Genomic DNA, 27375 nt, shown 5'->3' on the forward strand with positions numbered 1-27375 from the left:
GACGACACGGCCCCCACTAATGGAAGTTACCTAGAGTTACCTAAACTTGGGGAAGGGTCCTCAAAGGAGGTCTAAAGTTAGCTAAACCTTGACTTCCATTCTCCTAATATCATCAAAATGCCACTGTAAGTACATATTGCTCAAGTACCTACTTGACACGTAAGCTAACTCTCTATAGACACTTACTAGGGAAGAAGTCGTGGAACGTTTACAATGCCGACAACATCGCCCGCGTCCGTCGCGACGAAGCCGCCGCAAAGGCAGCCGAAGAAGCTGAGGAGCAGCGCATGCAAGAGATAGATGCGCAACGGCGCTTAGCTATTCTTCGAGGTGAAGTACCACCGCCGATCGAAGACGATGAACCACCAAAAGACGAGGAGCCTCCTGTTCGTGATCGCGATGCATTGCAAAGAACGAGTATGCGACGAAAGCGAAAGCGACCAGGCGAGGACGATACAGACTTTGAGATGCGGCTAGCAAGGGAGAATGACAACCCGGCACTTGTTAGGATAGAGTCTGAGAAGAAGAGCACAAGCTCCGCGCCCATCGTGGATCATAATGGACATATTGATCTTCTGGGCGATGAGAAGTCAAGAACTCATGCTGAGAAGAATGAGGAGGCTGAGAGGGAAGCCAAGAAGAAAAAGCAGAGCTACGAGGACCAGTACACAATGCGCTTCTCGAATGCTACGGGAAAGGATGGCGTTCTTAAACCATGGTACTCTCAGTCTGACGCTGCAGCCCCTGATGCCTCGTCAAAAGACGTATGGGGAAACCAGGACCCTAATCGCAAAGAACGAGATGCCAAGCGCATAGTATCTAACGATCCTCTCGCTATGATGAAAAAGGGAGCTTCCAAGGTTCGAGAGATCAAACAGGAGAGGAAGCGTTTCCAGGAAGAAAGAGAAGAAGAGTTGAAGCAGATGCGCCGCGATGAACGACATCGTGAGAAACGGCGTAGAAGGCAACATGAAAGGGATAGGAGTAGAGAGCGACATAGGAGTCGCGAACGTGGTGAGGAAAGGTCTCCCAGTCGTCATGAGCGGAGACACAGATCAAGAGAAGGAAGACATAGCCATAGTGGTCATGCGGATTCACGAAGTCGAAGACATGAGCGCCACGATAGAGAAGGGTCACGGCACGAGAGAAAGCGCTACGAGGAGAGTGAACAACGAAAAGAGAGACATCCGGGAGATGACGAGCCTCATAAGAGAGACTCGCGATCTTCAGAGGGGGTTGGTCATGAACGACGACGACACCATTCGAAAAACTAATAGCTTAGCATAAGATACCCTTTCAATGACTTTCACGACTTGTACCCTTCGGCATGTTCGTATTAGGTTTGGCTACATGCTGGTTAGGGAGATACTAACTCTCACTCGAAGGCTCTGTGCCCTTTGACGCACGTCATGAGCCTTACCTGACATCGTGACTAGGACCGAGGCGCCATGTTTATGATGATGATTTGTTGTCGATAGTGTATTGGAGCTCAATTGGGAAACACTTCTGTCCTCACTGTTGCCTATCTCGATGATTTAGTTGAGAACTTTAAGACAAAGTTCGTAGAGCTCACATGATGTTGGAAAGATCGTATAATTATGTGATCTGCACATGTCCATTAGGCAGCATCTCTATTTCAGGCGATGGGGTATATTACATCAAATACTAAAAAGTCAAACTAAGAAGCTCGTCCAAACACGTTGCCTACTCATTGCTTCCCTCTACCCACGGCAACCTGATCTCAACAGGCTGCATGTGAGCCTCAACCATCTCAGCCACCTTCTTCGTCTCCAATCCTTTCAACGCCTCTCTAATCCTCACATACGTCTCCTCACTCAGCCCCTCCTTACGATCACAGTAGATATCAACACCCTCCTTCGTAAACACCGTAGGGGCAAACCACGTAACAGCCCATCTCTCCTTAACGCCCTCTGAAGTGACTGCCTCGCCCCAACCCAGTAGCTCCCAGTGCGTGTTGACAAAGACAAGCCATCCTTTACCTCGCCAGTCCCATCCGATAGACGAGGCTTGTGTGTCGATGCCCTGGACTGTCTTGAGCGTTCCGTCCTTGGAGAGCGGCTCGTACTCGACGAGGTCGTCGATACGGGGTCGGCCATCTGCGGTTCCGGGGAGGAGTTTGTATGTGATGCGGACGTTGCGGGCATCGCGCCACATGCTCAGCGTCGAGTGCGTGACGCTCCATGTTGTGGTGATCCAGTCAAGCGTTGGAGGGTCCACGGGAGGTGAGTTTTTGGTAGATGGTGCATATTTGGTAGGGGGATTGAGCTTGATGGGCTTTGGATCGGCCATGGTGCTGTTGTGTAGTGGTGTAGATTCAATGACGTGTGTTCCAGTTGGCAAAAAGAAGCAACGAAAATGTTAGTTTAGATGGGATGAAACTAGGTAAGGATCAGTATATTAGACTACTTTCGTGAGAAGAACAGATGGATTCACATGAAAAAAATTGCAAGGTTGATTGATAATGAGATGGCCTGCTTGGTACCTAATTTCTTCACAAGCAAGAAATGAAACACGCCAGGCTTCGGGTGGCCGCAGATCTGTTACACAACCACCAGGGAAAATCCATCGTCATTCGTCGACCTTCGTTAAATCTTCCGACTGCATAACTTATCCTAGCCTATTTGTTTCTAATTAAGTCTCGTCGGGGCTCTTTGATCATCAGTCTGATGTCACTGATATTTCGTTTCCCTCTCAAAACATTGGTTGCGATACTGTCCAGCTTCAAGGCATGAAAGGTATTGCGCCATAGTCTGGTATATCTGTATCAATAATTTTGATTTCATACGTAAAACCAGGAGCCACGATTTATGCCATGATCATAATTTTGTTCTTACATATTTTCTAATCCTTGTTATTTGTAAATGCCGACGGATGCCCAGACGGACGGACAGGCGCAAGAGTCAAGCCACAATAGCTGCCCAACAGCCACAACTCCACAATCAGCCTCAACCCCAGATTCCATTTGCACCAGACACACCTCATTCTTTCCACCGTCTCACTTGACTCACTTGACTCATTAATCTCCTCATTTCACTCACTCAAGGGGACGCTTCCTGCTGTCTGCCTTACTATTCAAGTGAATCACACTCAAACACGTTCCTTTTCACGCTTTCAAGATGGACGCCACAGAAAACGACGTGGAAGTATCTGATGACGACCTCATGGCTCAGATGGGCTTCTCATCCTTCGGCGCTGCATCACCACCTTCCAAGCGCCGTCGCTACAATCCAAATGCAGATGCTCTACTGCCGTCCAAGTCATCGGCAACCGGCGCAAACTCCACGGCTTTGGGAACCGGCTCAAACAAGGATGAGATTTCGCTGGACGACGACAACGAAGGAAATGCCAACCCAGAACAGAAAGTGCCAGCGCAAGCGCGCCCGGCTAGCCTACCCCAGAGACCTGCTCCGGCGCAAGCCACGCCTCAAGGCCAGCACTCAGGCGCACATGGGGCCAGGGGTAACAAGTTCACTGGTTACTACGACCGCCTGTCTAACGAGAACCCCTGGGAAAAGATCGAGAAGGCCCGGGGCTTGACGACAAGAGGAACGTGGATCACTCGAAATGCTGGGAACGCTGCGACGACAGGTGATGCTCCTGCTTGAAGCATCGACATCGACGGACAACTGCTAATGCACATGGATTATACGAACTGAACGTTGTCAAGATGCAAACCTCATTAGCATGGACTACCTCGGGAAGCGCTTGACGCCGTACTGCGAGGCCGTGGCTCACATTCAACCAGAGGCAGATTTTGATATCAAATATCGTGTCACGTGGTACATCATGTGATATATGAACAGGGGTCTAACAACCTCCGAGTACCATTACGACGGGACTTCAACTCACTACGCCAATATGCCTCATATCACATGCTTGTCCTTACTCAGACTGGCTCATCCATGGTCTGGAGGGGCGTGGGGAGCAGGTCAATCACATCTACGGGGGGGTTATCACATCAATTGGTCCCAGGGCTATGCCTTCAGTCAACGAAGAGAAACGAGATATTGCTTGCTATGAGACTCCATACTCCAGTCGAGATATCCACAAAGAAAACCTTCTTACAGATCCTGGCTCCTCCCAAGATGGTCCCATCCGCTCTCCAGGCTCGCCGCGTTACCCAATGGAGCGATATCATCGTCGCTGCCTCCCCTGATTGGGGCAAGCGTCTTAAATATACTGCTTTGCGAGTCCGCTACTTTTCTCCATCCTGTCATCTTCTTGCTCCAGTGCTTTCCAGGGTTTCTCACTCAGTACACCCCCTCGGTAAATGCCACGAGCAGGACGACCTTGCAGCCCTCGGCTGCTCCCGCGTCACCCATACCCAGAGAGGTTTCCAAGCACGTCTCCCATGCAGCAATCGGTTCCGACACATCATGTCTTGCTGCAAACCCGCTGACGCTATCCCCTGGCACCCCACAGGAGCTGGGGAGGAGGTGTACTTTTAACAACCGCCCCTAGATCGTTCAGTTCATCCAATCATAAGCCATAAGTCGTGAAAAAGCCGCCCATCTTCGCCCTCTCCGCGTGTTTTCCCCCACACCTGCCCCAGAAGCCACGAGGCTGGCGTCCCTGGCTAAGAACTGCCCACACGCCTGCCTTGTCGCTCTGCTTAAAAGCAGCAAGACACCGCGCGCCAGGCGGCTCAATTGCCGCGCTTAGTGACCCTGATTTCAACGTCACCTCACGCTCCCCTTGCATGAACGAGTAGTTCATGCAGGTCGGGATTGAGGGTGGCATGACAAGCGTGAAATACTCACTAAATACAAAAACAATTAACCTTGAAATTCTGGGGATCTGATTATCGTGTGTTCCTGCATTTTGCAGTGAAACTATGTGCGCAAGTAGGAAATTTTGGTGAATCGTATGGCCGAAAGTTGCTCGCTAAGTAAAGTTTTTGGTCGTAAAAGTTCAAAATGCCGCTCCAAAGAAAGTTCCCAGGAAACAATCAGTTCTCAGGGGATGGAAAACGGGCGCGGGCCTTGCTGTACTCCTTGCCATGCTTGCGCGAAGCTTTGGTCTTCAGCGAGCTATGATGGTGGGTTAGTCTCAATTCGCTTCACTTTAACTCTGCGATTTGATCTTGCCTCGCGTAACAAACTGCAGTTGCGTTTGCCATACGGTGCAAAAGAGTCGCGAAGTTTGTTCGACTTACCCAACTTTCTTTTGTGTCCACTCAAGATCGCTGCGCACCTCATGGGCATCTCGCATACCCTCCTGGAAGCGCTCACGAGTCTTCGCAAGACGAGCCTGCGCCTTCTTCTGAAGCTCCATAAGCTCGCGGTGCTTGGCATTCATTTTACCAGATCTGCCCACATATCGAGTCAGTATACATACTGGCCAAATGTCTTTTGCCGCTTACGGCAAGCCTGTGTAACCCTTTGCAAATATCGTCGAACAAACATAGTCTGCGTCGCATCCGTGGAAATTGGGTGGGAGATCCACTTACGTCTGAGCTTGCATGGCCATACTACGGTCAAGGGGGATTGGGTCAAAAGAGTTGGCAAAGCGGTCTTGCATGTACTCCTGGAAGTCAACGCCGCTAGCAGAGCGAGTGCTTTCATATTCGCCGTATCCGCCAGAATATTGGTACCCGGACGAGGTAGCCGAGTATCCACCATTGCTGTAGGAGGGGATGCCTGAGGCGGAGCTAACCGAGTCATCACATTCCGGAGGCGAGACGGAATACTGGCTGTAGGTGGGGTATTGGGAGCCCTTGGAGGGAACGGGAAGAGGCATGGAGTAGCCCACAGGAGTGTAATGAGAAGACATGGTGATTATTTGACAGAGAAGAAGATGTGTGTATGCCAATTGAATACTTCGACAAGTGATCCGAGTGATGGTTCAAGGTTGAGTAGGCTGAGGACAAGTGAAGATCAGTTGAAGTATGAGAGTCGTGTATCAAGACAACAAGCCAAGGAGACTATGTATAAGTGCTGGGCAATTTGGGACTTCAAGTCAGGAGCTGGTTGAAGAGTGATGAGAAAGGAAGAAGAAGAAGAAAGCCTCAACAGCATCAACTCTGGCCTTTTTATACTTCTTCAGAAACCTTGATCGGCCAAACCGGAAGAACTTCAGGATAACTCATCTTGACACTATTCGTCAATGAATGACGATTAACCCCGCCCATGAGGGCGTGCCATAGGATATGACAGGATGATGGCATGGTCCTGAGGGTGATGAGAGGCTAGACGAGACGATCACGACGAGATGCACATGTGTGGGCCATCACGGACGGCAACGATATGACAAGGTAACAAAACTTCAAAACTAGGACTACTAGGAGGGCGACTAGGGAGGCTAGAAGCGGCAAAGAGCCTTGGAAAGGTAATGAAATGTCAGAGAACTATCCGAGATGTACTGCCGTTTGACATCCGAGCCAACGAAAGAGAAGAGTAACGGAACATGCTCAAGATAGGGCTTTTGGGGGAGGGTGAAGATAGAGAAAGACCAATCTTTGAATAAGACGCAACCTAAAGAAAAGCGTGGCTTTAAGATACTTCGAAGGACACTGCTTTGACAAATGCAGTGCCGTTGAAATTGTAAACGCCTTTGAGCTACGCCGTTGGCTGGGTGTAACAAGACCAGCCTAGGATGAGCATGGACATGTGCATATGCCGAGAGTGAGGACTGCAATCTTAGATGTCAGATGTAACAATTAAGAGAGTAAAAAAATGGAGACCGTCTTGGATCCAAATCGATATTTACCGGGCAAGTTTAGGGGAAAGACTGGGGAGAAGTGCTTGACAGGGCAATGGATATGTGTCAAAGATGGCGCCGGGCAGAACATGACGATACCATGTGCCAGTGGGCAATTAACAAAAAGAGAAAAAATGCGTCTGTGTGCCAGAGCGGAGACCGAGAGAAGACCCGGCTTGGAAGGGACCGAGCCAGACCGTATGGTACAGCAGGAGAAGGGCAAAAGAAAGTAAGATGCTGGTAAGATGCCATGCATATCCGGGTCCATCAACGGACACAAGTGGCTGCACTAGCCCTTGGGCCCAAACGTTGAGAAGGGATAAGGGCCATGTGTATAATTTGTCTTGGGGGCAAAAGTTTTCCCACCGATATTTGCTTGTCTGGAGCGATTGGAGACCGACGGTGTTAGTCGTCTGAGCGTCACACGCTTGGTCGTTGAGAAGCGGAGGAGGCAAGTCGAGGCCAGGCTTGGATTGGGCTCTTGGTCGAGTGACGTGAGGGACATAGCCAATGTAAACTAGGCTGGCATGCTGCTTTTTTGGTGATAGCTAGTTGCGGACAGAAAGCAGGTAAATGGATCGCAGGTAAGAAAGGACCAAACGGACAGCGCAACGAACGACCTAATCAACGCTGACTGGTTGGAGAGTTGGCTAGATGGACCTAGGTAAGTAAAGTAGACACCAATGCCCACACCCTCACAAAGGCATATCTGTACCATAAAGAGTACATCTCAATCGGCCGGGTTCCGGTACCGTTTGGAGTAGCGGGTAACATTGGTGGTGGGTGTCTGAAGAAAAAAGACATTGGTTGCCTCACCGTGTAAATGGATATTCGTGAGGGATCACCAACCGCTGGTTAGACCTTTGGCATTCCATCTTCAAATCCAGCTCAAGCGCTCTGGGCAAGGAATAGCAAGATGTCTGCGCGGAGGAGCGGATACTGGAGAATGCAGGCTTCCTGAATGTATCCGCAGTGTAATTTTGGGATGCATTAGGACTGCATCTTGTTCCTTGCTGCAGGGGAGTAGGCAGGACCATGGAGAATGGAGACGGAGGCGGAGAGAGTTGCAAACAAGCGCGCTGACGCTAAGCAAAGCCAAAAGACGAAGTTGATGGAAAAGCAGCCTTGGATTTCCAATCTCGCCCACACCCCCCTCCAATTGCATCTTGCTCGCTGGCGGCGTTTTAACCAAAAAGCCCAGACATGTCTGTCGAGACAGAAGGAAGAAGTAATGATCAAGATAGACCTTGCAACGGTCTGACCGAGGATTGGCTCTCAGCGTCGGTTGACAGGGTGTGAATTGAGAAGCGAACGCAAGGCGGCGGGTCGGGTAGAGGTGCATCAAGCCGGGCAATTTCTGGCATTGTTCTGTCCTGTAACTGTACCTTTACAGGAGAGCACAGGAGGTAAGGTAATGTAGTGATGCGTTGTCAAAACGATTACCAGACGTTGCTGTGACGGTGGGTTTGATATGCAATTGTATGGTTAGGTTGTATTGTATGGGGTGAAAGACAGACAAGACAAGGTCCGGTATTGAATTCCAGGGACCCGATCGAGGGGTCACCTCAATCGACAGGTGTCTCTGACACCTTCTCTACGAAGATGGTGTGCCATTTGCAGGTGCGTGCAATACCTTACGTAGTGGAAGCTCTCAAGAAAGGATGAAGGATCCATTCATCAGATGAGCTGGACGCATCAAGTTGGTGGGATGGTGGGGGAGGAAAGTGCGTGCGTGCGCAACGTACCTTCCTGGTATCTCCCATCCCATTGATGATGACAGCCATTTTGGTTGGATTTGCTTTTTCCTCTGCTTGATTCAACCTTGAATGTTCCACGTGCCATAACAAGTTTTCTATCACAATCACGCAGAGCCTCATTGACCATATCTGAGATGTCTTTTGTTGACAGAACTCAATTGAACTCGTCATGAAGCAATTGACGGGCCATGTAACACAGAGAACCCATCGCCTGGATACAACTCTAAGGATCCACTATCACGACTTCAACACGACTTTTGAGATGCTTCATGTCCAAATTCTCGAGCTTTCGACTTCACCACCCTCGATCTGTTCAACCTTTTGTCCAACGGCATTCCATTGGCGAAAAGAATCGGTCAAATTCTGTCAACAATTGATTGGATAATGCTTGGACAAATGTAGCATGATTGCATCCATTGCAATGGGTCTTTTCAGTGCATACGGCATTTCTTCCTTATTTCTCGCCCCTCCCCCGCTTGCTACTACCGACCAGTCACCACAAGGTACACCGCAAGATCCACCATCCACCATCTCTATCTACTTGGTGAGCATTGGCACAGTTAGCTCAGACTATCTGTGACAGGGTACATGCTTGGAGATTTGTCCTAGATGGACTCTTAGCTTGCGAGCTTTGTCTGACGAATCTTGAAGAGAATTCGCGAGGACCGTTGATCTAATCGTTGCGTCTGAGCCGATATGGTTCATCGAAGACTATCGTAGAGACCGATATGGGTAGATTACGAGCCGAAATGAAATGCCCAATCCTGATCTTCGGGTTGTCCAAAGTCTTTGCAAGGTTGACATCGACTAAGAAAGATGCTCTCTCGAATTTCCACATATGTCTCATGGTAGCCTGAGCCATGAGGGAAACGACCAGCCACATGAGCACTCGACATTGGGAAAATATTCATCACTGATCATATCAATACCTTCTTCGCCTGGCCTAAACCCCTACACTCTGCATATGCTGCACAGCCGGACCAACGCTCGTTGTAGGAGGTCCCTTACAAACCCGGCCTGTCAACCGGCAACCACGAATGGAGACGTTACCCCGGCTATGCGCAGCTTCTGGGCTGCAGCTATGCTGTATGGTGACAGTTCTGGAGTCTGCGACAACGGCGCCCCTTTGACGTTGCTATCATGAGCCACTGTGACACGTCTTCAACGGTTCCTGTCGCTACCCGCCACTCAGAACCTGAAGTCGTCACTTAACTCTTCAAGAGCTGTCACGGTTTATGCACATCCGATACGGGTAGTTGCTTCTTTCGAAATCCGTTGTAACTTTCTCTTCTGTCTTACTGTTACTGCGTCCCCGGACCTGGGATGTCCTTGAGCGACGTCCGATCAGCGTCGGCATCAAACGAGCACCATCCTGGCTCATCCACCTCGCGATCTTGTTAGTTGCGCATCACTTGCGATGATCGTGTCTTGTTATGCCTTGAATGGCAAGTCCTACCACGAAATCCGGGGGCCTATCACCTAGGTGGCATGACTTGCGAGCCCTGCGTTGCGAGCTGTGCGTCAGATTTAGTTCAAGCTGCTGTGCTTCAATCATTTAGTCTCCTGGAGATCATTAAGTCGACTGATCTCCCCGCCTCACATTGATCGATTTGAGGCCATGAAAGCGAGATGAACCGGTGGATGATGACCGGAACCGAATACTGACGCGAGATTCGTCGAGATTGGAAAGAGATGAAAGATGACTGACTTGTTTCTCCACAAGAAGCCAGGTGCCTTTGTTTTGCAGTACATTGCATTTGCATTGCATGACAAGGCGGATGTCGTCCTCCAACAGCGCATCCGCTTGCCCACTCACAAAGCCATCAGGACTTGACTCGGACCTTTGGTTCGTTCTGTGTGCTAAACTATTCGGCGAAAGACGAACAAGTTGCGAAGGCACAGTCCTGACTGCAACATGACTATCCAAGCGTACATATCTCGGAATACTACAAATAGTACGTACTTATCATCTACACGCCTCCCCTGCCATGATACCCTCCATCACGCATGGACAACTCAGCGCCGTTGCGTGCGGTAAGGCGTGGCCCAGGCACACGGAGGGGAAGATGCAACTTCGTGCAGGGGGGTTCGATGATGGGGCACCGTCTAATAGGACGACAAGCTTAAATAGAGATGCAAAGTAGATGGATTTTTTTCTTTTCTGCGAAGATGGTGTGAATGGTATGCGCTGGACTTGAGGCTTTGCCGACGGAACGATTGATATCCAATTAGCCAATCTATCTCGCAACTCCAGCCATTTACACATACCAAGCTATTTACCCAATGCAGAAGGAGTTCTCTCAGGAAATATCTCAGAATATCTCACTTTTGATTTGCTAACATGACGTAGAGAGCCTTCCACCGTGTAAGCAGAAGTCGCCTCTGAGCTGAGCGACTAATCCCGCTGTCACGGACGCTGTCGTGTAAGTCCGCCTTCAACGACCGGACATAATCGAGAGACAAAAGCCTCCATGTCCATGTTAATTCCCCTAATCTGCCAAAAAAAGGAACGTTCAAACAAATCTGGACAACTGATTTGACCCCGGTTGAATGACATCCGAGAGTATCTGTTGAACACAGTGAGCCTCTGAGGTCGTGTATCATTCTGCAGCCCGAATGATGATTATCACCGGAATTCCCAGCTCAGACACCTCGTGGCACGGATGTATCATCCAGACCGTTGAGCAGAAGGTGAGCAATACGAATGCTGTACGGCGTTCGTACAACAGACGTCAAAAGTCGCGCAACCAGCCAATTTCTTGCAAAGGTGTCATGAAGAGTATGTGAAAAGGGAAAAGGAGATGCGTTTCGTCTCGTTATCTAGATACCTCTGTGGTATCGTTCTGTCTACATGGTCCCTAAGATATCGCACCATATCATGCTGTCCCTTTCCATTTTCTATTCCAAATGTTCCACCGTGGTTCAGGAATAGATGTACATCATCCCGATGTAATACCGCATGGCACCTAAAAACAAGGTTCGCAGCCAGGTACCCAAACCGGAGAGCCGTTATGTTGATTTTTGGTAAGGGGGTTTCATGTTCGTCCTCCTCTTCCGCACGCCGTTCCCATCTCGCAAGCCTAGCAAAATAAAGTACAAACCCAAAACAATGCCCTCGATGCCGAGAACATATGTAAAGACTCAATCTCCAGCAGACCCATTTTCAAAAGACAAATGCTTTCACAAAGAAGAAGGAGTAGGAGAAAAAAAAAAGATGGGGATACGAGGGGAGAGTAGGGTATATACATAAACCCCCAATGCATGCACAATGTCAGACTAATGCGTTGCATATACGTGATTGCTCAGTGTCTCATATGCACCGTGATCTGGTGGAAATGGCAGCTCTTTATGCTCATAAGATGCCGCTCCCATCCTAAGACTTGTATCGTCTAAGAGAAGATCTTAAGGAAACCCCAAATACCGAAACCGCTGAGCACGGGAATTGTCAAGTTGTCGTCCCAGCCGAAGATGTCGACCACTTCACTGGCGGAAGCGACAAAGCCGGACCACACGCTCATGACACCCAGGGCGAGGGCACCTGAGATGGTAGTCTGCTCCTTCGAGACACCGACAGCCTCGCAGATGGTCTTGGGCAGTGAGAGAAAGCCCTTGAAGAGGAAGTTCTCGTCACCAGGGAAGGGACCAACTGTAGGGACGAGCCAACCGTAGAAGAAGTACGATGTGCCGACGCCAACGAGGAAGGCAGCAGTCGAGCCAGCAAGAGACTTGCCTCTGCGAAGACGAGGGGTATACCGGCCCCAAAGTCGGCCGAAGGTGCTGGCGGCGGTGTCACACCAGCTGAGCAGAAGAACGCTCATGATACCCACATCCTTGGGGAAGCCATAGAGGACGATCCAGGCACCGAGGAGGTAGAAGATCACACCGTTCCAGCCGGAGTACTCGCTCTCGCGCATCAAAGCACCAAGGACCTTGACATAGAGGCGGTTGACGGACGCATATCGGTGTCGGAGCCAGTCAGTTGCGGCGATTGGGATGAGCGCTGACATGAGCCATGGTGTGACTGATGTTGTCTGAGTTCCCGTCACGTAGAGCCAGATAACGAAGAAACCGATCGACACGTGGAGAACCTTGCGGGGTACCTCGTGCTTGTGTACGAAGGTTCTCCAGTGTCGGTGGATGGGAATAAGGCCCAAGGGACTGGGACTTCGGCTAAAGTCACGCCAGGACCATCCCACCGGTGTTGTAGGTTGCGGCGGCGCAAGGTGACCATTTGATGTCGTGGACTTTCCGTTGCCGTTACTGCTGAGCGCCCCATTAGACGTCGTCTGCTCTTCTGGGATAGTGTCCTTGGACATCTTGCCCGCCTTAGCAGCAGTGCTCGTGCGCCTCGTCAAGCGTGTCACGGCCTGTGTATCAATCGGCGAGCGGCTGCGGGTTCGGGCGCGTCGAAACTCGGGGGGCTCGGGTAGATCCTCATCGGGCTCCTCCTCGAGCGGTTGCGGCGTGGGTGTCCGTCTCCGGGCTGCCGAGCGTGTAACGGGGCCCATGTAATCGGCGGCATCGCGCTCGGATGGGGTGGGACTCGGCGAGATGACGCGGGGCGTCTCTGGGATTTTGGATCGGAAGGACATGGTGAAGGAGAATGGTGGGAGGGCAGAACAGTGGACGGCGCCGACTACTATGCGACTGAGAGGGTTGAAGCCGGAGGGCCAGAAGGTATTGGGTATTGTAGAGTGGAGATGTTTATCACGGCGCGATGAGCGCACCGTTGTGATGGGTTCTGACGGAGATGAAATTGTGAAGGTGTTGGGGGTGTCGTAGTGAGAGGATCCGTTAGTGGGAATATTATGTTGCTTTTTCCCCAGATCTAAAAGATGTTGCTCGTGGTCGTCGTGGTCGTGGCTATGTCGTAGATAGATGTGGCGTAGACCTTGGCCGTTATGTTCAAGACCAAGATTCTGATGATGATGTAGCTGCTGGTTCTGGCCGTAACCCTGACTCGGGCTCAGGCTCTGACTCGAATTCCGTTTCGGGGGACTCGGGCTACGTTTTGGCCGAGACTTGTGAGAGTGGTGAGAGTCGAGAGTGTTTATTGAATCCAGATTGATTAACAAGGGTGCAACGGAGGTTGGATCCCCCGCCGCATGTTGGGTTCGGAGATATAAGGTATTGATGACCGTGGCCGTGACCGGGGCACGCACACATGTAGTATGGACTACCTACGGTACAGGTCTTAGATGTACAGAGCCAGGCTTGTGAGAGACTGGGTCGAGTGATGGATTCGGGGTGGACTCGACGGGCGTGACTAGGCCGCTGAGACAAGTAGAGAACAGAAGAAAATAGAGAGTCGTGTGACACTGGAAATGGAAAAAAAGAGGATACTTGCTAAGACCTAAACGAGGCTTTTCTTCAGGATCGTTATGTCGCTGGTTCTTGATCAAGTTTGGCGTTGGTTGGTTTTGGCTGCAACGGTTGGAGATTTTTCGTCTGGGGCAGACTCGGAGCCATACAGATACGTACCTATCTGTGGCGTTGATCTCAGTTCAACCCGCACAAGACACCGCCTTTTTCCATGGATGTCTTATTCTAGCATGTGATGATCTACGAGAGGGTCTGTTGAAACACAACACCTCGGTCTTGGAGATATTATCATGTAAAATTTGGTAAAATATTCGTATTGCAGCAGAGTCTGATGGCTTGTGAAGGACCATATAAAATTAAAAACAAGATTATATGTTAATCCTGGCACTCACCAGTCTCCGGCTCTTCCGTAACTGGCCCAACTGCTTCTTGTGCAATATCTGCCTATCGAAGTGTCATGTCAGCTGCCACATTTCAGCCAAATTGAATCATCCAGCTCAGGGACCATCAAATCCCACGTCATCCAGATGGACAAGACATCATATCTCAGTGAGCACGTGCCGTGATAGACAGAATGCTACTTCAGCCACATGTCGCATTTGACTGCGCCACAACTCGATGGCCTCACGTGGTGATAAGATAAAAATTTCGAGAAATGTTTCGCGCAAAAGATGCCAAAGACGGCCCCTCTATGCGCTTTGGATCTGTAAAAGACAGACCATATAATAATTCTTTTATAATACCAAGACTCGGTCTCGTTTTGTAATGGCTTCAGAAAAGGTCAAAAAGAGAAGCCCGAGAGCTTGGGATGCTCTTACTCCTCCTCTTGCAGAGTGGATTCGCGATGCGGTCGCAACTATGGGCTTCAGCCAAATGACACCCGTCCAAGCTGCAACACTACCACATTTCCTCGGAAACAAAGATGTTGTTGTTGAGGTATGATTCTATTGCTGTTGAGTATGCGATTAGCCATCTAACTCCTTTGTAGGCTGTCACTGGCAGTGGAAAAACCCTCGCCTTTCTCATCCCTCTTGTACAAAAACTTTTGCGACTTAGCGAACCCACGAAGAAGCATCATGTTGCTGCGATAATCGTCTCTCCCACGCGCGAATTGGCCGCTCAAATTCATACTGTTCTCGTCAACCTGTTACAATTCCACGAAGCTTCGGCTGAAATCCTCCCGCACCTCAAAGACGACGAAAAGCGACCTTCTACTACCGTGCCCGCCATCGTACCCCAGCTGCTCGTTGGAGGTACAACGACCACCGCGCAAGATCTCAGTTTCTTCCTTCGACATAGCCCAAATGTTCTTATCTCCTCGCCCGGCCGACTTGTCGAGCTCTTGTCTTCACCTCACGTCCACTGCCCTCAATCCTCTTTTGAGGTTCTCGTCCTCGATGAAGCCGATCGACTTCTTGACCTTGGCTTTAAGCCTGATCTCCAGAAAATTCTATCAAACCTTCCAAAACAAAGAAGAACTGGTCTTTTCAGCGCCAGTGTTAGTGAGGCTGTTGGAGAGATTATCCGAGTTGGTTTACGAAATCCCGTCAAGATCGAGGTTAAGGTCAAGATGAAGGATGGAGGAATTCTTGAAGACAGAAAAACACCTGCCAGTCTCCAAATGGCATATATGGTCAAGCCTGCTAGCCAAAAGCTGCCTGCCTTGGCAGAACTTCTTCGACAATTACCTATAAAACCCCAACGAAGCATTGTCTTCCTCTCCACATGCGCCGCGGTCGATTACTTTCAACACGTTCTACCTGCGATCCTACCAGAAGGTTTTGCGTTGGTGCCTCTTCACGGGAAGCACCCAGCTAAAGTACGAGAGAAGAACTTCAACCGCTTTTTGAACTCTGTTGCCCCCACAATACTACTTACAACAGACTTGGCAGCTCGTGGATTGGATATTCCTCAGGTTGACTTGGTGGTTCAGATCGACGCTCCTTCAGATCCCAAGGCGTTTATCCACCGTAGTGGAAGAGCTGGTCGTGCAGGCCGAAAGGGTTTGGCGGTGGTTATGTTGCACCCCGGGCGAGAGGAGGACTACGTTCAGTTTCTGGAGATTCGCAAAACACCGATTTCCAAGCTTGAGAAGCCAACTGTTTTTACATCAGAGGAGGATGCCGTGGCTGCTACAAAGAAGATGAGGGATCTGGTGTTGACGGATAGAGCACTTTTCGACAAGGCTCAGAAGGGATTTGTGAGTTGGGCTCGAAGCTATGGCGCCCATCAGGCAACATCTATCTTCCGCGCAGCTGATCTCGACTGGGCTGATCTTGGTAATGCATGGGGACTGCTTCGCATGCCCAGGATGCCTGAGCTCAAGAGCTGGAAGGGCGACAAGATGTGTGGTCTCGAAATTGACTGGGACAATTACGCCTACAAGGAGAAGACACGCGAGCAAGCACGAAAAGCAGCTCTCGAAGAGGAAAAGTCTGGAGAGAAGAAGGACAAGAGCGACGAGACAAAGCGAAAGCGAAAGAACAACGAAGCATGGAGCGCTAAGCACGAAAAGGAGGATGAGAGAGTTGAGCGCAGGGAGAAGCGACGTAAGCGCCGTGAGGCTGAGGCTACGTCTAAGATGACGGACGAAGAGAAGTTCAAGCAGATGGAGCTAAACGAACTCATCGCCGAGGTCCGGAGACAGAACCGCGAAAAGGCTGCTGCTGAAGCTGCGGCGGCTAAGAAGGATAAGGAGGATGAGTTTGCGGGCTTCGATGATTAGGTAGACGAGATAGGAATATACCCCGTTTTTTGGCTAAGACATGTTTTGGGTTTGGTGTACCTGAGGGTAAGGCAGAATTGGTGTCTTTTGGGAGTGATTTGGTTGAGGACGACGTGGACATTGCGTGGCTTGGCTGTGAGAGCATGGGTGATTTATAAGACGTAGGTGACTATACGCGTATAGGTTTTGGGAGATGAATACGAAAATTGAAGCTGAATCCGATGAACGCGTATTGTATTTCCTTTGTAGATGACTCTTGTATGTTTGTTACAGAGCATTTTAGCAATAAAGGACAAACCTAAATGGATTGTAGAGGTACTCTTCTTAAGAGATACCAGATTCATTACTGTACATCTCTTTTGGGGGCAATATATGATGGCTTCGTTCCTGGTGTTATGATAGTGGCAGCGGCAGTCCGGCATATGCTGTCTTGGCATCACCACCAAAAAGGTAAGATACCGATTGGAGGAGCGGAAATATGAGGCCAAAACATTTCTAAAACGGTTTAAGTCTATCCAAATCATCAGTTACCTACGCAATAGTCCACGTAACGTGGCCCCCTTGTAACCCTTCTAGTTTATTACTGTAAGGCTGATAGAGGGAACGAGCTTCTATTTTTGAGATCGACAGAGCGCTTGGTACCGAAACCGACTGCCCGTTAATTATATCACCAGTTTTGGAGTTCAAGCCACTAAAGATGTCGTTCATTGCTCTTGATAAATTGGTTATGTCTTGATGCATTCCTATTCACAAGATGGGCCATGCTGAGCTAGACCTTACTTGCCTGCTACTTCGGCTGTCCACTTGCATGACTAAAGTTATTGACGGTTTCGGAATTATTCCAACGTCAACACTCCGCTTTGTCAACAACACGTCCATTGATGATCATCACTGAAGCCACAAGAAAAAAATAAACCCTCCACTGGGGCAATACGACGGGGGATACGATTAAGGTCTCCAAGCTAAGCTGCCAACCAATCAAGACGCTTCAATTAAAGCAAAAACACATCAGGACTAGCCAGGACAGACAACCTACCATGACTTGTGCCTGCTGATCGAGAACAATTCTTTTCGCCCCCTGATCACTCTCACTCCCCCTACCTCATCTATACTTCCCTCACTTCTTCCGATGCCTCCGAGGACCTCCGGCTCCGGTTCCGGCTCCGGCTCCGGCGCCGCTACTGCCAAGCTCCGCCGGGCACATCGCAAGTCCCGGAATGGCTGCTGGGAGTGTAAGAGACGACATATCAAGTGCGATGAGAATCGTCCTGCGTGTAGTAACTGCGTCATCAGTGAGAGGACGTGTTCGTTTCCTGCTCAACCGACTCCAGCCGCTGCGCCAACTCCGCCAGAGCAGCCTGTGTCTTCTTTCAATGAACCTCTGAGTGCTAGTCAGGTTGAGAGTCCTGCTGATAGCATCTCGAGTACTGCAGCCTCTCACCGGCCTTCTTCAATACCGCCTCCGTCATATCTTGCACCAAACTCTGGCTTCACATCGAATATCGATGACGGCGCGCACTCGACTTCTCTGCCATCTTTCACAGAATCGTTCGCTGCTGCAGACTTGTCTGAGTCGCCTCTATCAACTCCACTGCCAGACGCTCTTCCTACGCCATACTTTACCAATAAGCACCTCATATTGTTGCATCACTTCCGCAAATCTCTACTATTCGATGTCGACAACGTCGACATCATCATAGACCTCGCTCTCGACTGGTCATCAGAAGCTCCGTACGCTCTGGATCAGCTTCTTGCTATATCAGCAGATCACCTTGCCATGACTCAAGTAGAAAGTTCAGCTGAAAGCGCAGCTTCTTGGAGACGCATCGCTACCGAGTTGCAGACTCGCGCCCTTACACACTTTAACAGGGACGGTCAAGACACTGCCAATCACGAGTCTCGCTTCGTCCCTCGTTTCCTCTTCTCCTCCTTGTTAAGCTTACATATGCTTTACGACACACTCACACAGTATCGAGCCACATTTCACGTCTTTATAGAGAGATTCTGTAACTCTGTCTGCCTTCATCGTGGCGTGAAGTCAACTTCCTCGCCAGGCTACCAAACTCTTATCAGGTCCCCTCTAGCGCCATTCTTTCTCGGTGTCAGAGACGCAGCAGAGCTCGGTGACAAGGGCGATGAGTGTGCCCCTCTCATAACTCTCATCGAAAACTCTGATTTGAGTCCATCAGCTGTGGAAGCCTGTAGCACAGCCGCTCATACACTGCAATGGGCTTTCAATGTTCACAGGAATCTGCCCAAGAGTGTAAACGTACAAGCTGCCTCGGCATTTCCGGTTGTGTTGAGCGATAACTACATAGAGCCTGTTCGAAAGCACCGCCCTGAAGCATTGCTCGTATTGGCTTATTATGGTGTTCTCCTCCACCGATGTCGACATGTCTGGTTGTTTGGCGATTCAGGCGCGTTTCTGATACATTTGATTGCGGATCATCTTGGAAGCTATTGGAAAGATGCCCTACGATGGCCACTCGAAGAGTTAGAAAGAGATCAAGGATAAGAAGGTTGGCAGAGGACAAGACTTTAGTCCTGTACCGATGACATCCAGAGCGAAGACATCGACGTGCTTTCACATAAGCGATGCTATATGCAAGCTCGTTGAAGCACAGCATTCGAACACATTAAAGGCAACAAAGCTGTCGCCGATCTTAGGTCACAGACCTCGATGCTCGGAAATATCACCTTTTTTATGATCCAGGCCTCAGAACTGCAAAACACGCAGAGGTCGCACCACCACCCAAAGAGTCCGATCAGTCAAGCGTCAAGATATGAACATTCAAGGACATGATCCTTCAGAAATCCTTCGGAGGTGCTGTCAAATACCGACGAAGGTTAAGCTAGCCTAATTCAAGCTTGGCCTAAATTATCACAAACTTAGAGGAGAAAGTGAAGGCTTCAGGCTGTGGTTATCTGTTATCAGGCTATCATTTATGTTTGCACCTGTCATGAAAAGGATAGAGTGGCTTTGGCGGCAAGAAAATATACCATTTAGAGGGACGATGTTTTAAAGTCTATCAATAAACAAGTTAAATACTTCAAACACTTCCATCTGTGACAGTTTTATCAACACCAGTGAATGTCTCAATTCATTTCACGGACAAGAGCACACACTCAACTGATGAATGCCATCTCATCTTCTCTGTACGATTATCCATAGTGTAAGCTATAACGATATCTACATGAGCCCGGCCTGTTTCTCTTCCTGCGAACACAATACAATACTCTGCATGTCAATTCTCTTTATTTTTATTCATAAAAAGGCGGAATGGTAATAGCTCGAGCGTTAACGTCGTTAAATCAAAAGTCAAACAACCGACAGTAGCGAAAACTTCAACCAGGGCTCCTTGATCTTTCTCTCTCTCTTTTTGTTTTTCGAAGTTCCCCTCTTGAGACTTCCAGGGGCAGGACGGATCCAGACAAGGGCTTTTTTCTTTTGCGCCGCCGGGCAAGGCGGATGGCCACTCTTCTATGGAAGGAATATGGTATCATAACAGGAAGGAAAATGGGCGTGGACGAGATGTCAAGACGTGCATGAGATGGAGAGATAGGCCGCTGGGTTGCAGCTTGAGTGCAAACTCTCAGAGACCGTAGAAGTCCCAACCATCACCAGCTGCATCCGTCGGTCCCGCTTCATCGGCGGCATTGGGCGCAAATTCTGTCCGAAGTTCTTCGTTGAGTCATAGCTCCTCATCGTCCAGCTCAGAGGGCTTGAGAAGACCGCCAACCTTCTGTCGTCGTTCCATATCAGCGGCCTTGGCGTCCTGCTCCTGTTGTTCCTTTTCGACAATGAAGAGCTCAGCGTTGTCGCCAGCAAACTCTTTGAGGGAGACGAGGAAATCACGGAGGTTAAGTCGGAACTTGTCGTACTGCGTGTTAAGCGTGAACAGGCCTTCGACGAAGCTTGTGATTTGGTTCCTATATAAAGATTAGCTTAGTGACATGAAAGGCAGAGGGGATACGTACGCTTGCAGGTTGCGGAAGGCGTTTTGTAGGAGGTTAGCTACAAAGTTGGCAACAAACTCTCGGTTGTCGGTTCCAGCTTGCGCTTGATCGGGGCTGTAGATAGGTCCCTGGATCTTAGGCTGAGACCCATCGGCAGGGTTGATATAGTAAAAGAGCTTCATCAGCAACATGGATTGTGTCTTGAAGCCGGCCTTGTGGTCGTTGTCGGTCACAACGAAGAACACATCCTGGAGGATAGTGATGAAGAATCGCTGGAAGAAAGCGTTGGCGGTTTGCACATCTGTCTTCTCAGCTATGTTGTTGATCAGCTCCAGAGCCATGTTAAGACCAGCCGCCTCGACATCTCGGTTGTCGTGCTTGAAAGCCCATGAGCATGAGTCGATGACAAACTTGAATTGGTTGTTGTCGAGCTTGAGCAGGGCAGGGAAGCAGTGCAAGTTGATGGCTCGGAGGAGGTTGAAGAACTCGACTCGGTGCTCGGGGAACTCAGAGAAGTCCTTGTTGATCATCTCCAGAGTGCACTCGAAAACGTTCTGCATGATAGTAGGAACCTGGTCCTCCATTAAAGCCTGTTACTCGTTAGTATAAAATCCTGCAAATATGATTAAGGGAATACTGACAGAAAGCTTGGTGATAATAGTAGAGCAAGCCTTGAGCACCTCGGCATCGCGGGCGCCAGGGACGTTGCGGTTGTAGTCAACAAGAACAGATTCCAGCAGAGGAGGAACCATCTGGGCACGGACGGCCTGAAGATCCTCTGCCTTATCGACGTACACCTCAATGAGCTTGAGGATCTCCTTCTTGATGGTTCGGAGACCTCGGACCTTGGGCATCTTGGTGGCGAGTTCACCATCGCGAGCCACAGCCTCGGAGATCAGTGTACTTGTGGCGTTGTACATCTGGAGCATGTCATGGTAGATGCGGCCGATCTGGGGATAGAAATAGGACCCCACAGATGAGCAAGCAGACACATTCGTCTTCATGATGTTTCCAATAACCTTGATAGTCTCGGCATCCTGAAGGATAGTTGGGTTCACTGTTGCCTGCTTGATGATCTCGTCCCAGGCTGCGTTGGGGATAGCCATCAGGTCGGCAAGGAGTCTCTCCTGCTGGTGCTTGTTGCCCTGAGCGGCAACCATGTAACCGCAGGCCTCGTAGAAGGTGTGCACTTGTTGAGGTGTCAAGTCGCATGTGATTTTGCCCATGTTTCGAACGATCTCCTCAATGAAAGGCTCCTGCTCGCTGGGTTGCAGGGCTACAAAGTGACGTCGGCACTGGCGGGCGATCTTAATGAACGTATCGCAAGCCATGTCCTGGACACCTAAACCAATGTTGATTAGCATTTTAATCTTCAGTTCAAGCTGTTTTCACATACCCTCGTGTGACTCGTGCATAAACTCGAACAGCTTATTGACAACTGTCTTGAGGAACTTCCAATGAGCCTTGAGGAAGCGGGGGTACTGTCCGACGATGTACATAATGTTACTGGCGACAACGGCCTTGTTGTCCTTGCCTCGCTTCATCTCAGTAAGACCGAGGAGATCCTTAATGACAGTAACAAGGAACCTCTTCTCTGTCTCCTCGTTCATCGCCAAAGAGATCGAGCCGATAGCCCAGCAAAGAACGTTGCAGTTGTGCCAGGACCACTCGCTTCCGTCGACTTGTCGAGCGAGCTTCTCGGTCATGATGTTTTCTGTGTCGACCACGTCCAAATGTGTCAGGTAGACCAGGCACTCTCGAATCGTCTTGTAAAGTTGTACTGTGTCACTCTCCTTGACAAATTCTCGGACAATTTCACCCTCGTCGTTCTCAACAATCAAGACTTCCTCAGGACGGACCATCTTCTCGATCATAACGACTCGAAGGTTCGAGAGGACCTCGTTGTATTTGTGCTTTCGGAGAGGGTAGTTGTTGAGCATCGTAGGGTTCGGGGCGCCGCTTCCAGACATTCCTGCGCCAACTGCCATGAGAGGGTTCAGGTCGGTCATGGGGAGCTGCTGCATCTCCTCGTAAAGCTCCTGGACAAGCTTGAGCCAATAGTCGAGACAAATCTTGAAAATCTCTCGATCATCGATCTGCGATATTCTAATAAGATAGTAGTGACCATGAATGAGGAAATCGCGGTTGGGGAGTTTCTCGATAAGCTATCACGATTATGTTAGATTCGTCCGGATGTCAAACACAGCGTAAAACCTACGTTCAAGTGCATTCCAAAGAAATTGCAGAGGAAGAGAGCCAGGTTTTGTATAAACTCCTGATCCCTCGAGTTGCTGCTCGGATATGTGCTCTTGAGATCAAGAGAAACGGGAATAATGTTAGCAATGGTAGTCAAGGTCTCGGTGAACATCTTAACAAGCTGCTCGTCGTAAGAGTTGGGCTGGCCGGGGCCTCCAGTCTGAAGACCACCAATCTCAGTAAGGCACTGCATGGTGACGTTACGGAACTCGGGGGTCGAGAGAAAACGGGTTCGCAGTGTCTCGATAAGCGGTGTCTCGAAGATGTATCCCAGGGGGATCCAATTGCAGAATCGCAGAAGGGTCTCGAGGGTCGCCTTGATCAGACTAGGCTGTGTGGCCGTGTTGAGAACCTCCTGGCAGAGGTTGAAGATTTGCGAGAACTCGGCGCACATGGTCTGCTTGAGGTTGCGTGTCTTGGTTGATGTCATCTGCTCGGCTGAATAGTCGAAAACTTCCTCCGAGAGCAAGCGAAGAATGATCATGTTGTTCTCGCAGATGGATAGGTTGGAGTGGCAGGACGAGATGATTTCGTTGATAAAGGTAGGCCAGTTGTGAGGCCACTCCTGCTTGAGTACGGAAACGAGGACGAGGTTAAGCTTGTTGAGCAAGGTCTTTTGCTGGCGCAGCGACTCTTCGGTGCTCGAGCACTGGATAATGAACTGGACGATGAAGTTTCGGATTCCTACAAGTTACAGGTTGTCAGAGTTGGTTGCTAAGCTGTTATCGCGGTGAAGACGGACCTTGGCACTGCTCCCGAGGGAGGACCTTCCATCTTGTCAAGATCACATTGTCCAGAACCTGCAGACCCAAGTCTGTCAAAATTTGTTAGTCGAGTGGATTCACAAGTGCAGTATTCGCATAGATCGAAGGGAGGAGAGCTGGCTTGAATGCAGCACAGGATAGGAAGTGGCGCAAAGCCGAGGCTACACACATTTGGTTTGAGGGTACTGCGCATCCGAGAGGATCTTGTCGACCATGAGCCACGCATCGGGGTCTTCTTTGAACTGCAGCTCAAGTCAGTAAAAAGCTCTGCACGAGCCGAGAGCTAGATCTGTACGAACCTGGTTGAGAGCAGCTTGGGCGGCTTTTTGCTACACGGTTAACGAGGCGGAGTTAGCTATCGTTCCTCACTCATGCCGACGCGCGGGGTCCACGGTTTGTAAAAACCGACGCCCAGAAGACTACCTACCTGCTCACCGCGCCCCTCGTAGAAGGAGCGGACGAGGACGTCCAGCTCTTCAATGGAGGCGGCCATTTCGTGTGGTTATTTCGGGTTCACGAGAGGATCGTTACGAAGTGGAAGAAGAGGTTGGCGGTTGGAGGTGGTGGTTGTGGTGGGCGAACGAGACGAGGCGAGGCGGGGGGAGAGAGAAGATCCAAGCAAATACCAGCCCCAGGCAGATATAGATCAGAGAAGCAGTGGCGCAGCTCTCTATAATAAGAGAAGAGAGAGAGATAGAGAGAGGGGGGGATATGGCGATGTGAATATTGTCGGGGTTCGCGTAGGAAAAACGAAAAAGAGGAGAAATGCAAAGTTCGGCTTTGGTAAAAGCAAACTAAGGCAAGGCAAAGTGGACGACGTCGGTGAGGTGAGGTGAGGTGTGAAGAGATGGTCTGGACGGCTTGAAGTGGACGAGAGTGGAGTTGAAGGGGAGCAAAAGCACTGTGAATACAGTACCTTTAGTGGAGTACCGAGCACAGAAATGCCCCGCAGCGCAGCCTGCGTCACTAGGTACGCTATAAGGTAAGGTAAGTTCCAGTAACCACCAGCAACCAGGGCGAGCTCTGAGCTTTCTCGATCTTAACGGATTGGATCCCTATACCCGTCTGTCTCACACTGAGGGCGGTTTTGTCAGCAGTGGGGCTTGAAAATGCAAGTCTGAGGGTTACCTGTCATGTCATGTCACTATCACATCAATGTATCTCTACTTTGATCCGTGGCAGCGGTTGATGCTGTCACTGCGGATTTCTCATACCAAAAGGGAACTCAGCTACGGATTGTCGGACCCATGACGCTGGGATCTTTGTAGCGGTACTTGAACTTACCGAATCTCCCCAGCCTCCCGGGCGCATAATTAATCGATCGATCTCATGATTCGCTCTGGGTTCACAACGGCGCGTGTTTGTCAATCCCGTACAAAGCTGTGAGCTGAAATTACCGCATGCGGCTACCCGGATCACGATCGTAATCTGAGATGGCTCAAGGATAAAAATCATTAGCCAAACATATTCAGGATTGCCTCTTCAACGTTTAGATATAGTTCAGGACAGCTCAAATATGAACATGCTTGGTGTTCTGCATAAACATGAGAGAGATATCGCACCCTTCATGACAGCAGACAACATCACGAGGCGTAAACTGATAGCTCACAAAACTCAACGAACCATGGCTAAACACGTCGGTCATCAAAGTATCATATTTTTTCAAGGCTCGCTCTATCGACAAAAGACAATACTGGCCAACCCTCTATAGTTGGCTCCGTCTGTATCCAAATATCCATACATGGCCAGCCATAGTTTCATTATTTAACTTTTTTTGCATGAACGGCGAAGAACTGGCAGTGTGCCGTCTTTTGACCGTACTCAAGCGATGTTGATATTCGTTCATTATCTTTTTAAGCCTTGTAACCAGCCTCGACCAAGCTATCCTTAAGAGCACTAAGAGCCTTCTCGATGTGGTTTCGGCTGGGGTCAAGCTATTGAAACTACGTTAGCGGATCATCTCGAGTGAACAGGATCGGGTACCCTTACAGCGCTGACTCCCATGTGGCCGAATCGAATATACTTGGGGGCAATGGCCTTGTGAATACCACCAGCAAAGACAACACCCTTAGCAGCCAGCTTGGGCAGAACATCAGCAGCGCCAATGCCATCGGGAAGGTAAATAGCAGTCATGGCGTGAGCCTGGTCCTCGGGCTTAGTAGCAACGACCTTCAGGCCAAGATCGGTAACAGCCTTCTTGACCTTGTTGGAAACCTCGATGTGGCCCTGGAATCGCTCGGATAGGGGCTTAGTGAAGATCTGAGTAAGGCCAGTGTGGAGGGCGTGGATGAGCTGAGGAGAAGGAGTAGCGAAGTAAGAGGGCTTCTTGGCCTCGTAGTTCTTCATGATGGGTGTCCAGTTCTTCAGAGAGGCGAAGTAAGCGGGAATAGGAGTCTTGCGGTTCTCAAGAGCAGCGGCGACAGCTCGGCCGCTGAAGAATGAGATGGAGAGACCAGCGGGAACACCAATGGCCTTCTGACTGGCAGTAACAACACCATCCAGACCCCACTCATCGAAAGCGATCTCCTCACAGGCCACACTGCAGACGCCATCGACGATAACAAGAGTCTCGGGGGAGACACGGCGGACAGTAGCGGCCAAGTTCTTAAGCTCACTCAGGACACCAGTCGATGTGTCGACATGTGTGACTGTGAGGATCTTGTACTTCTTCTCGGAAAGGGCCTTCTCGATCTCGGGGAGCTGAGGTCGGCCGCCAACTTCACCGTCGAGCTTGGTAACGTTGGCACCGTAGGCGCGCAGGCAGTCGGCGAAGCCATCACCGAAGTATCCAGTGCTGAGAACGAGGGCGTTCTCACCAGCCTCGACAAGGTTGGCAGCAACAATATCCCATCCCAAGGTACCGGAACCGGAGATAACGTAGGGCTGGGCGGAGGGGTCGGTCGATTGGAACAACTTGCGGGTCAGGGTGAGGGTCTCGCCGAAGGTGTTGACGAAGCCGGGGCCGACGTGGCTCTCACTGTGTGGCAAGTATTAGCAAGCAAGATATTATCAACCACATCACGCGGACGTGATCCAAGTCGCATTGTATCGTACCTGTAGTGGCCCATGGACTTGAGGACCTCATCATCGAACTCAATGGGTCCGGGGATGAGGAGAGTAGCGTGTTCAGGTTGAGAAGACATGGTGGCTGTGGATGTTGAAAGGCGACGAGCTTGAGAAGAAACTGAAGCTTGAGCAGGAGAAGCCGCGGTATAAGAAGAAGACGACAAATGACCTGAGACGAGGGAGATCCTATCGGCCGACGCAGATCCAGTTCCAGCGGCCGAATACGTCTTGAAGCCCGCCGAAGAAGAAGAGGGGCTCTCGGCGGACAGCTCCGGAGCGCGGGGCACCTTTCTCCCCTCCATTGCAAGTGCCGATCTTAACAGGCTACGACTGGCTGCTGCGCCTACCCCCACTACCACTGACGACAACCGCTGAAGGGGCGCCAGGTTGACTGCCTGAGGCCTTCTGAAAGGTGTGTTCTTTTTGCGGTGCCGCAAGCAAATGTGCCTGCCTGCTGCAACGGAAGAAGGCCGAGAGGATAGAGAACGTCGGTAGGCTTCCGATTCGGGGTACAGAAGCCGGGGTTTTCGGGTCTATGAAGCACCGAGATATAAACTTCACGCAACCAAGAGTTTTTTAAGCAGTAAAAAGACGATTTTGAGGTTGTTGATTCAGAGTTATATGAATTGCCTCAGGGGAAGAGGAAGAGGGAACTTCGCCTAGGGAAATGCGCTGAGTGTACTGACTCTAGCCCCGGAATCCCCTGTCTTCCGTCCCCGTTTTTTGCTTCTTTCAGCACAGCGAACGGAGCTTTCTCAGTGTCGTGTCCAGGTTAGCTCGGGTTATGTGAGGCCGCTACCGGAGCCAG

General features: G+C 50.2%; 11 protein-coding genes across 14 annotated transcripts; 6 read left to right on the forward strand and 5 right to left on the reverse strand.

Annotated features, from left to right (window-relative positions):
* Window positions 1–2: 2 nt before the first annotated feature.
* Window positions 3–1499, forward strand: FOIG_07654 (uncharacterized protein). 2 transcript variants are annotated; one of them, XM_031207258.1, is made up of 3 exons: window positions 36–125; window positions 179–1329; window positions 1386–1463. In XM_031207258.1, the coding sequence occupies exons 1-2, from the start codon at window positions 118–120 to the stop codon at window positions 1272–1274; spliced, it is 1104 nt and encodes a 367-aa protein (XP_031062791.1). In that variant the 5' UTR covers window positions 36–117; the 3' UTR covers window positions 1275–1329; window positions 1386–1463. The 2 variants fall into 2 exon arrangements, with proteins under 2 accessions (XP_031062790.1, XP_031062791.1); XM_031207257.1 differs by having other exon boundaries at window positions 3–125; window positions 179–1499.
* Window positions 1500–1578: 79 nt separating this feature from the next.
* Window positions 1579–2716, reverse strand: FOIG_07655 (uncharacterized protein). The gene is made up of 2 exons (XM_031207259.1): window positions 2455–2716; window positions 1579–2399 (listed from the first exon to the last, which is right to left on the reverse strand). The coding sequence occupies exon 2, from the start codon at window positions 2308–2310 to the stop codon at window positions 1705–1707; it is 606 nt and encodes a 201-aa protein (XP_031062792.1). The 5' UTR covers window positions 2311–2399; window positions 2455–2716; the 3' UTR covers window positions 1579–1704.
* A 277-nt stretch (window positions 2717–2993) lies between these two features.
* Window positions 2994–8438, reverse strand: FOIG_07656 (uncharacterized protein). Of its 2 annotated transcripts, XM_031207260.1 has the most exons (3): window positions 5471–8438; window positions 5177–5329; window positions 2994–5051 (listed from the first exon to the last, which is right to left on the reverse strand). In XM_031207260.1, the coding sequence occupies exons 1-3, from the start codon at window positions 5791–5793 to the stop codon at window positions 4970–4972; spliced, it is 558 nt and encodes a 185-aa protein (XP_031062793.1). In that variant the 5' UTR covers window positions 5794–8438; the 3' UTR covers window positions 2994–4969. The 2 variants fall into 2 exon arrangements, with proteins under 2 accessions (XP_031062793.1, XP_031062794.1); XM_031207261.1 differs by having other exon boundaries at window positions 3009–5329.
* On the forward strand, window positions 3138–3626 carry FOIG_07657 (uncharacterized protein; the record flags this gene model as incomplete). The annotated part of the gene is made up of 1 exon (XM_031207262.1): window positions 3138–3626. One exon carries the CDS (start codon window positions 3138–3140, stop codon window positions 3624–3626), a length of 489 nt encoding a protein of 162 aa, XP_031062795.1.
* Window positions 3894–4469, forward strand: FOIG_07658 (uncharacterized protein; the record flags this gene model as incomplete). Its single annotated transcript, XM_031207263.1, has 1 exon — window positions 3894–4469. The coding sequence occupies one exon, from the start codon at window positions 3894–3896 to the stop codon at window positions 4467–4469; it is 576 nt and encodes a 191-aa protein (XP_031062796.1).
* Window positions 8439–8518: 80 nt separating the features above from the next.
* Window positions 8519–10819, forward strand: FOIG_07659 (uncharacterized protein). Its single transcript, XM_031207264.1, has 2 exons — window positions 8519–8980; window positions 9129–10819. Exon 2 carries the CDS (start codon window positions 9316–9318, stop codon window positions 9619–9621), a length of 306 nt encoding a protein of 101 aa, XP_031062797.1. The 5' UTR covers window positions 8519–8980; window positions 9129–9315; the 3' UTR covers window positions 9622–10819.
* Window positions 8606–14137, reverse strand: FOIG_07660 (phosphatidate cytidylyltransferase). Its single transcript, XM_031207265.1, has 2 exons — window positions 13959–14137; window positions 8606–13901 (listed from the first exon to the last, which is right to left on the reverse strand). Exon 2 carries the CDS (start codon window positions 13067–13069, stop codon window positions 11867–11869), a length of 1203 nt encoding a protein of 400 aa, XP_031062798.1. The 5' UTR covers window positions 13070–13901; window positions 13959–14137; the 3' UTR covers window positions 8606–11866.
* Window positions 14138–14471: 334 nt separating this feature from the next.
* Window positions 14472–16690, forward strand: FOIG_07661 (ATP-dependent rRNA helicase SPB4). The gene is made up of 2 exons (XM_031207266.1): window positions 14472–14735; window positions 14788–16690. Exons 1-2 carry the CDS (start codon window positions 14565–14567, stop codon window positions 16522–16524), a joined length of 1908 nt encoding a protein of 635 aa, XP_031062799.1. The 5' UTR covers window positions 14472–14564; the 3' UTR covers window positions 16525–16690.
* A 670-nt stretch (window positions 16691–17360) lies between these two features.
* FOIG_07662 (uncharacterized protein) lies at window positions 17361–19581 on the forward strand. The gene has a single exon (XM_031207267.1). The coding sequence runs from the start codon at window positions 17654–17656 to the stop codon at window positions 19037–19039; it is 1386 nt and encodes a 461-aa protein (XP_031062800.1). The 5' UTR covers window positions 17361–17653; the 3' UTR covers window positions 19040–19581.
* FOIG_07663 (uncharacterized protein) lies at window positions 19508–24591 on the reverse strand. The gene is made up of 9 exons (XM_031207268.1): window positions 23929–24591; window positions 23801–23830; window positions 23671–23743; window positions 23480–23551; window positions 22700–23421; window positions 21878–22646; window positions 21123–21823; window positions 20503–21071; window positions 19508–20454 (listed from the first exon to the last, which is right to left on the reverse strand). Exons 1-9 carry the CDS (start codon window positions 23992–23994, stop codon window positions 20217–20219), a joined length of 3240 nt encoding a protein of 1079 aa, XP_031062801.1. The 5' UTR covers window positions 23995–24591; the 3' UTR covers window positions 19508–20216.
* Window positions 24592–25119: 528 nt separating this feature from the next.
* Window positions 25120–27266, reverse strand: FOIG_07664 (alanine-glyoxylate transaminase/(R)-3-amino-2-methylpropionate-pyruvate transaminase). 2 transcript variants are annotated; one of them, XM_031207269.1, is made up of 3 exons: window positions 26556–27266; window positions 25491–26478; window positions 25120–25435 (listed from the first exon to the last, which is right to left on the reverse strand). In XM_031207269.1, the coding sequence occupies exons 1-3, from the start codon at window positions 26867–26869 to the stop codon at window positions 25355–25357; spliced, it is 1383 nt and encodes a 460-aa protein (XP_031062802.1). In that variant the 5' UTR covers window positions 26870–27266; the 3' UTR covers window positions 25120–25354. The 2 variants fall into 2 exon arrangements, with proteins under 2 accessions (XP_031062802.1, XP_031062803.1); XM_031207270.1 differs by having other exon boundaries at window positions 25125–26478.
* Window positions 27267–27375: the final 109 nt, after the last annotated feature.

The sequence above is a fragment of the Fusarium odoratissimum genome, assembly GCF_000260195.1.
Source record: "Fusarium odoratissimum NRRL 54006 unplaced genomic scaffold supercont1.11, whole genome shotgun sequence".
NCBI lineage: Eukaryota > Fungi > Ascomycota > Sordariomycetes > Hypocreales > Nectriaceae > Fusarium > Fusarium odoratissimum.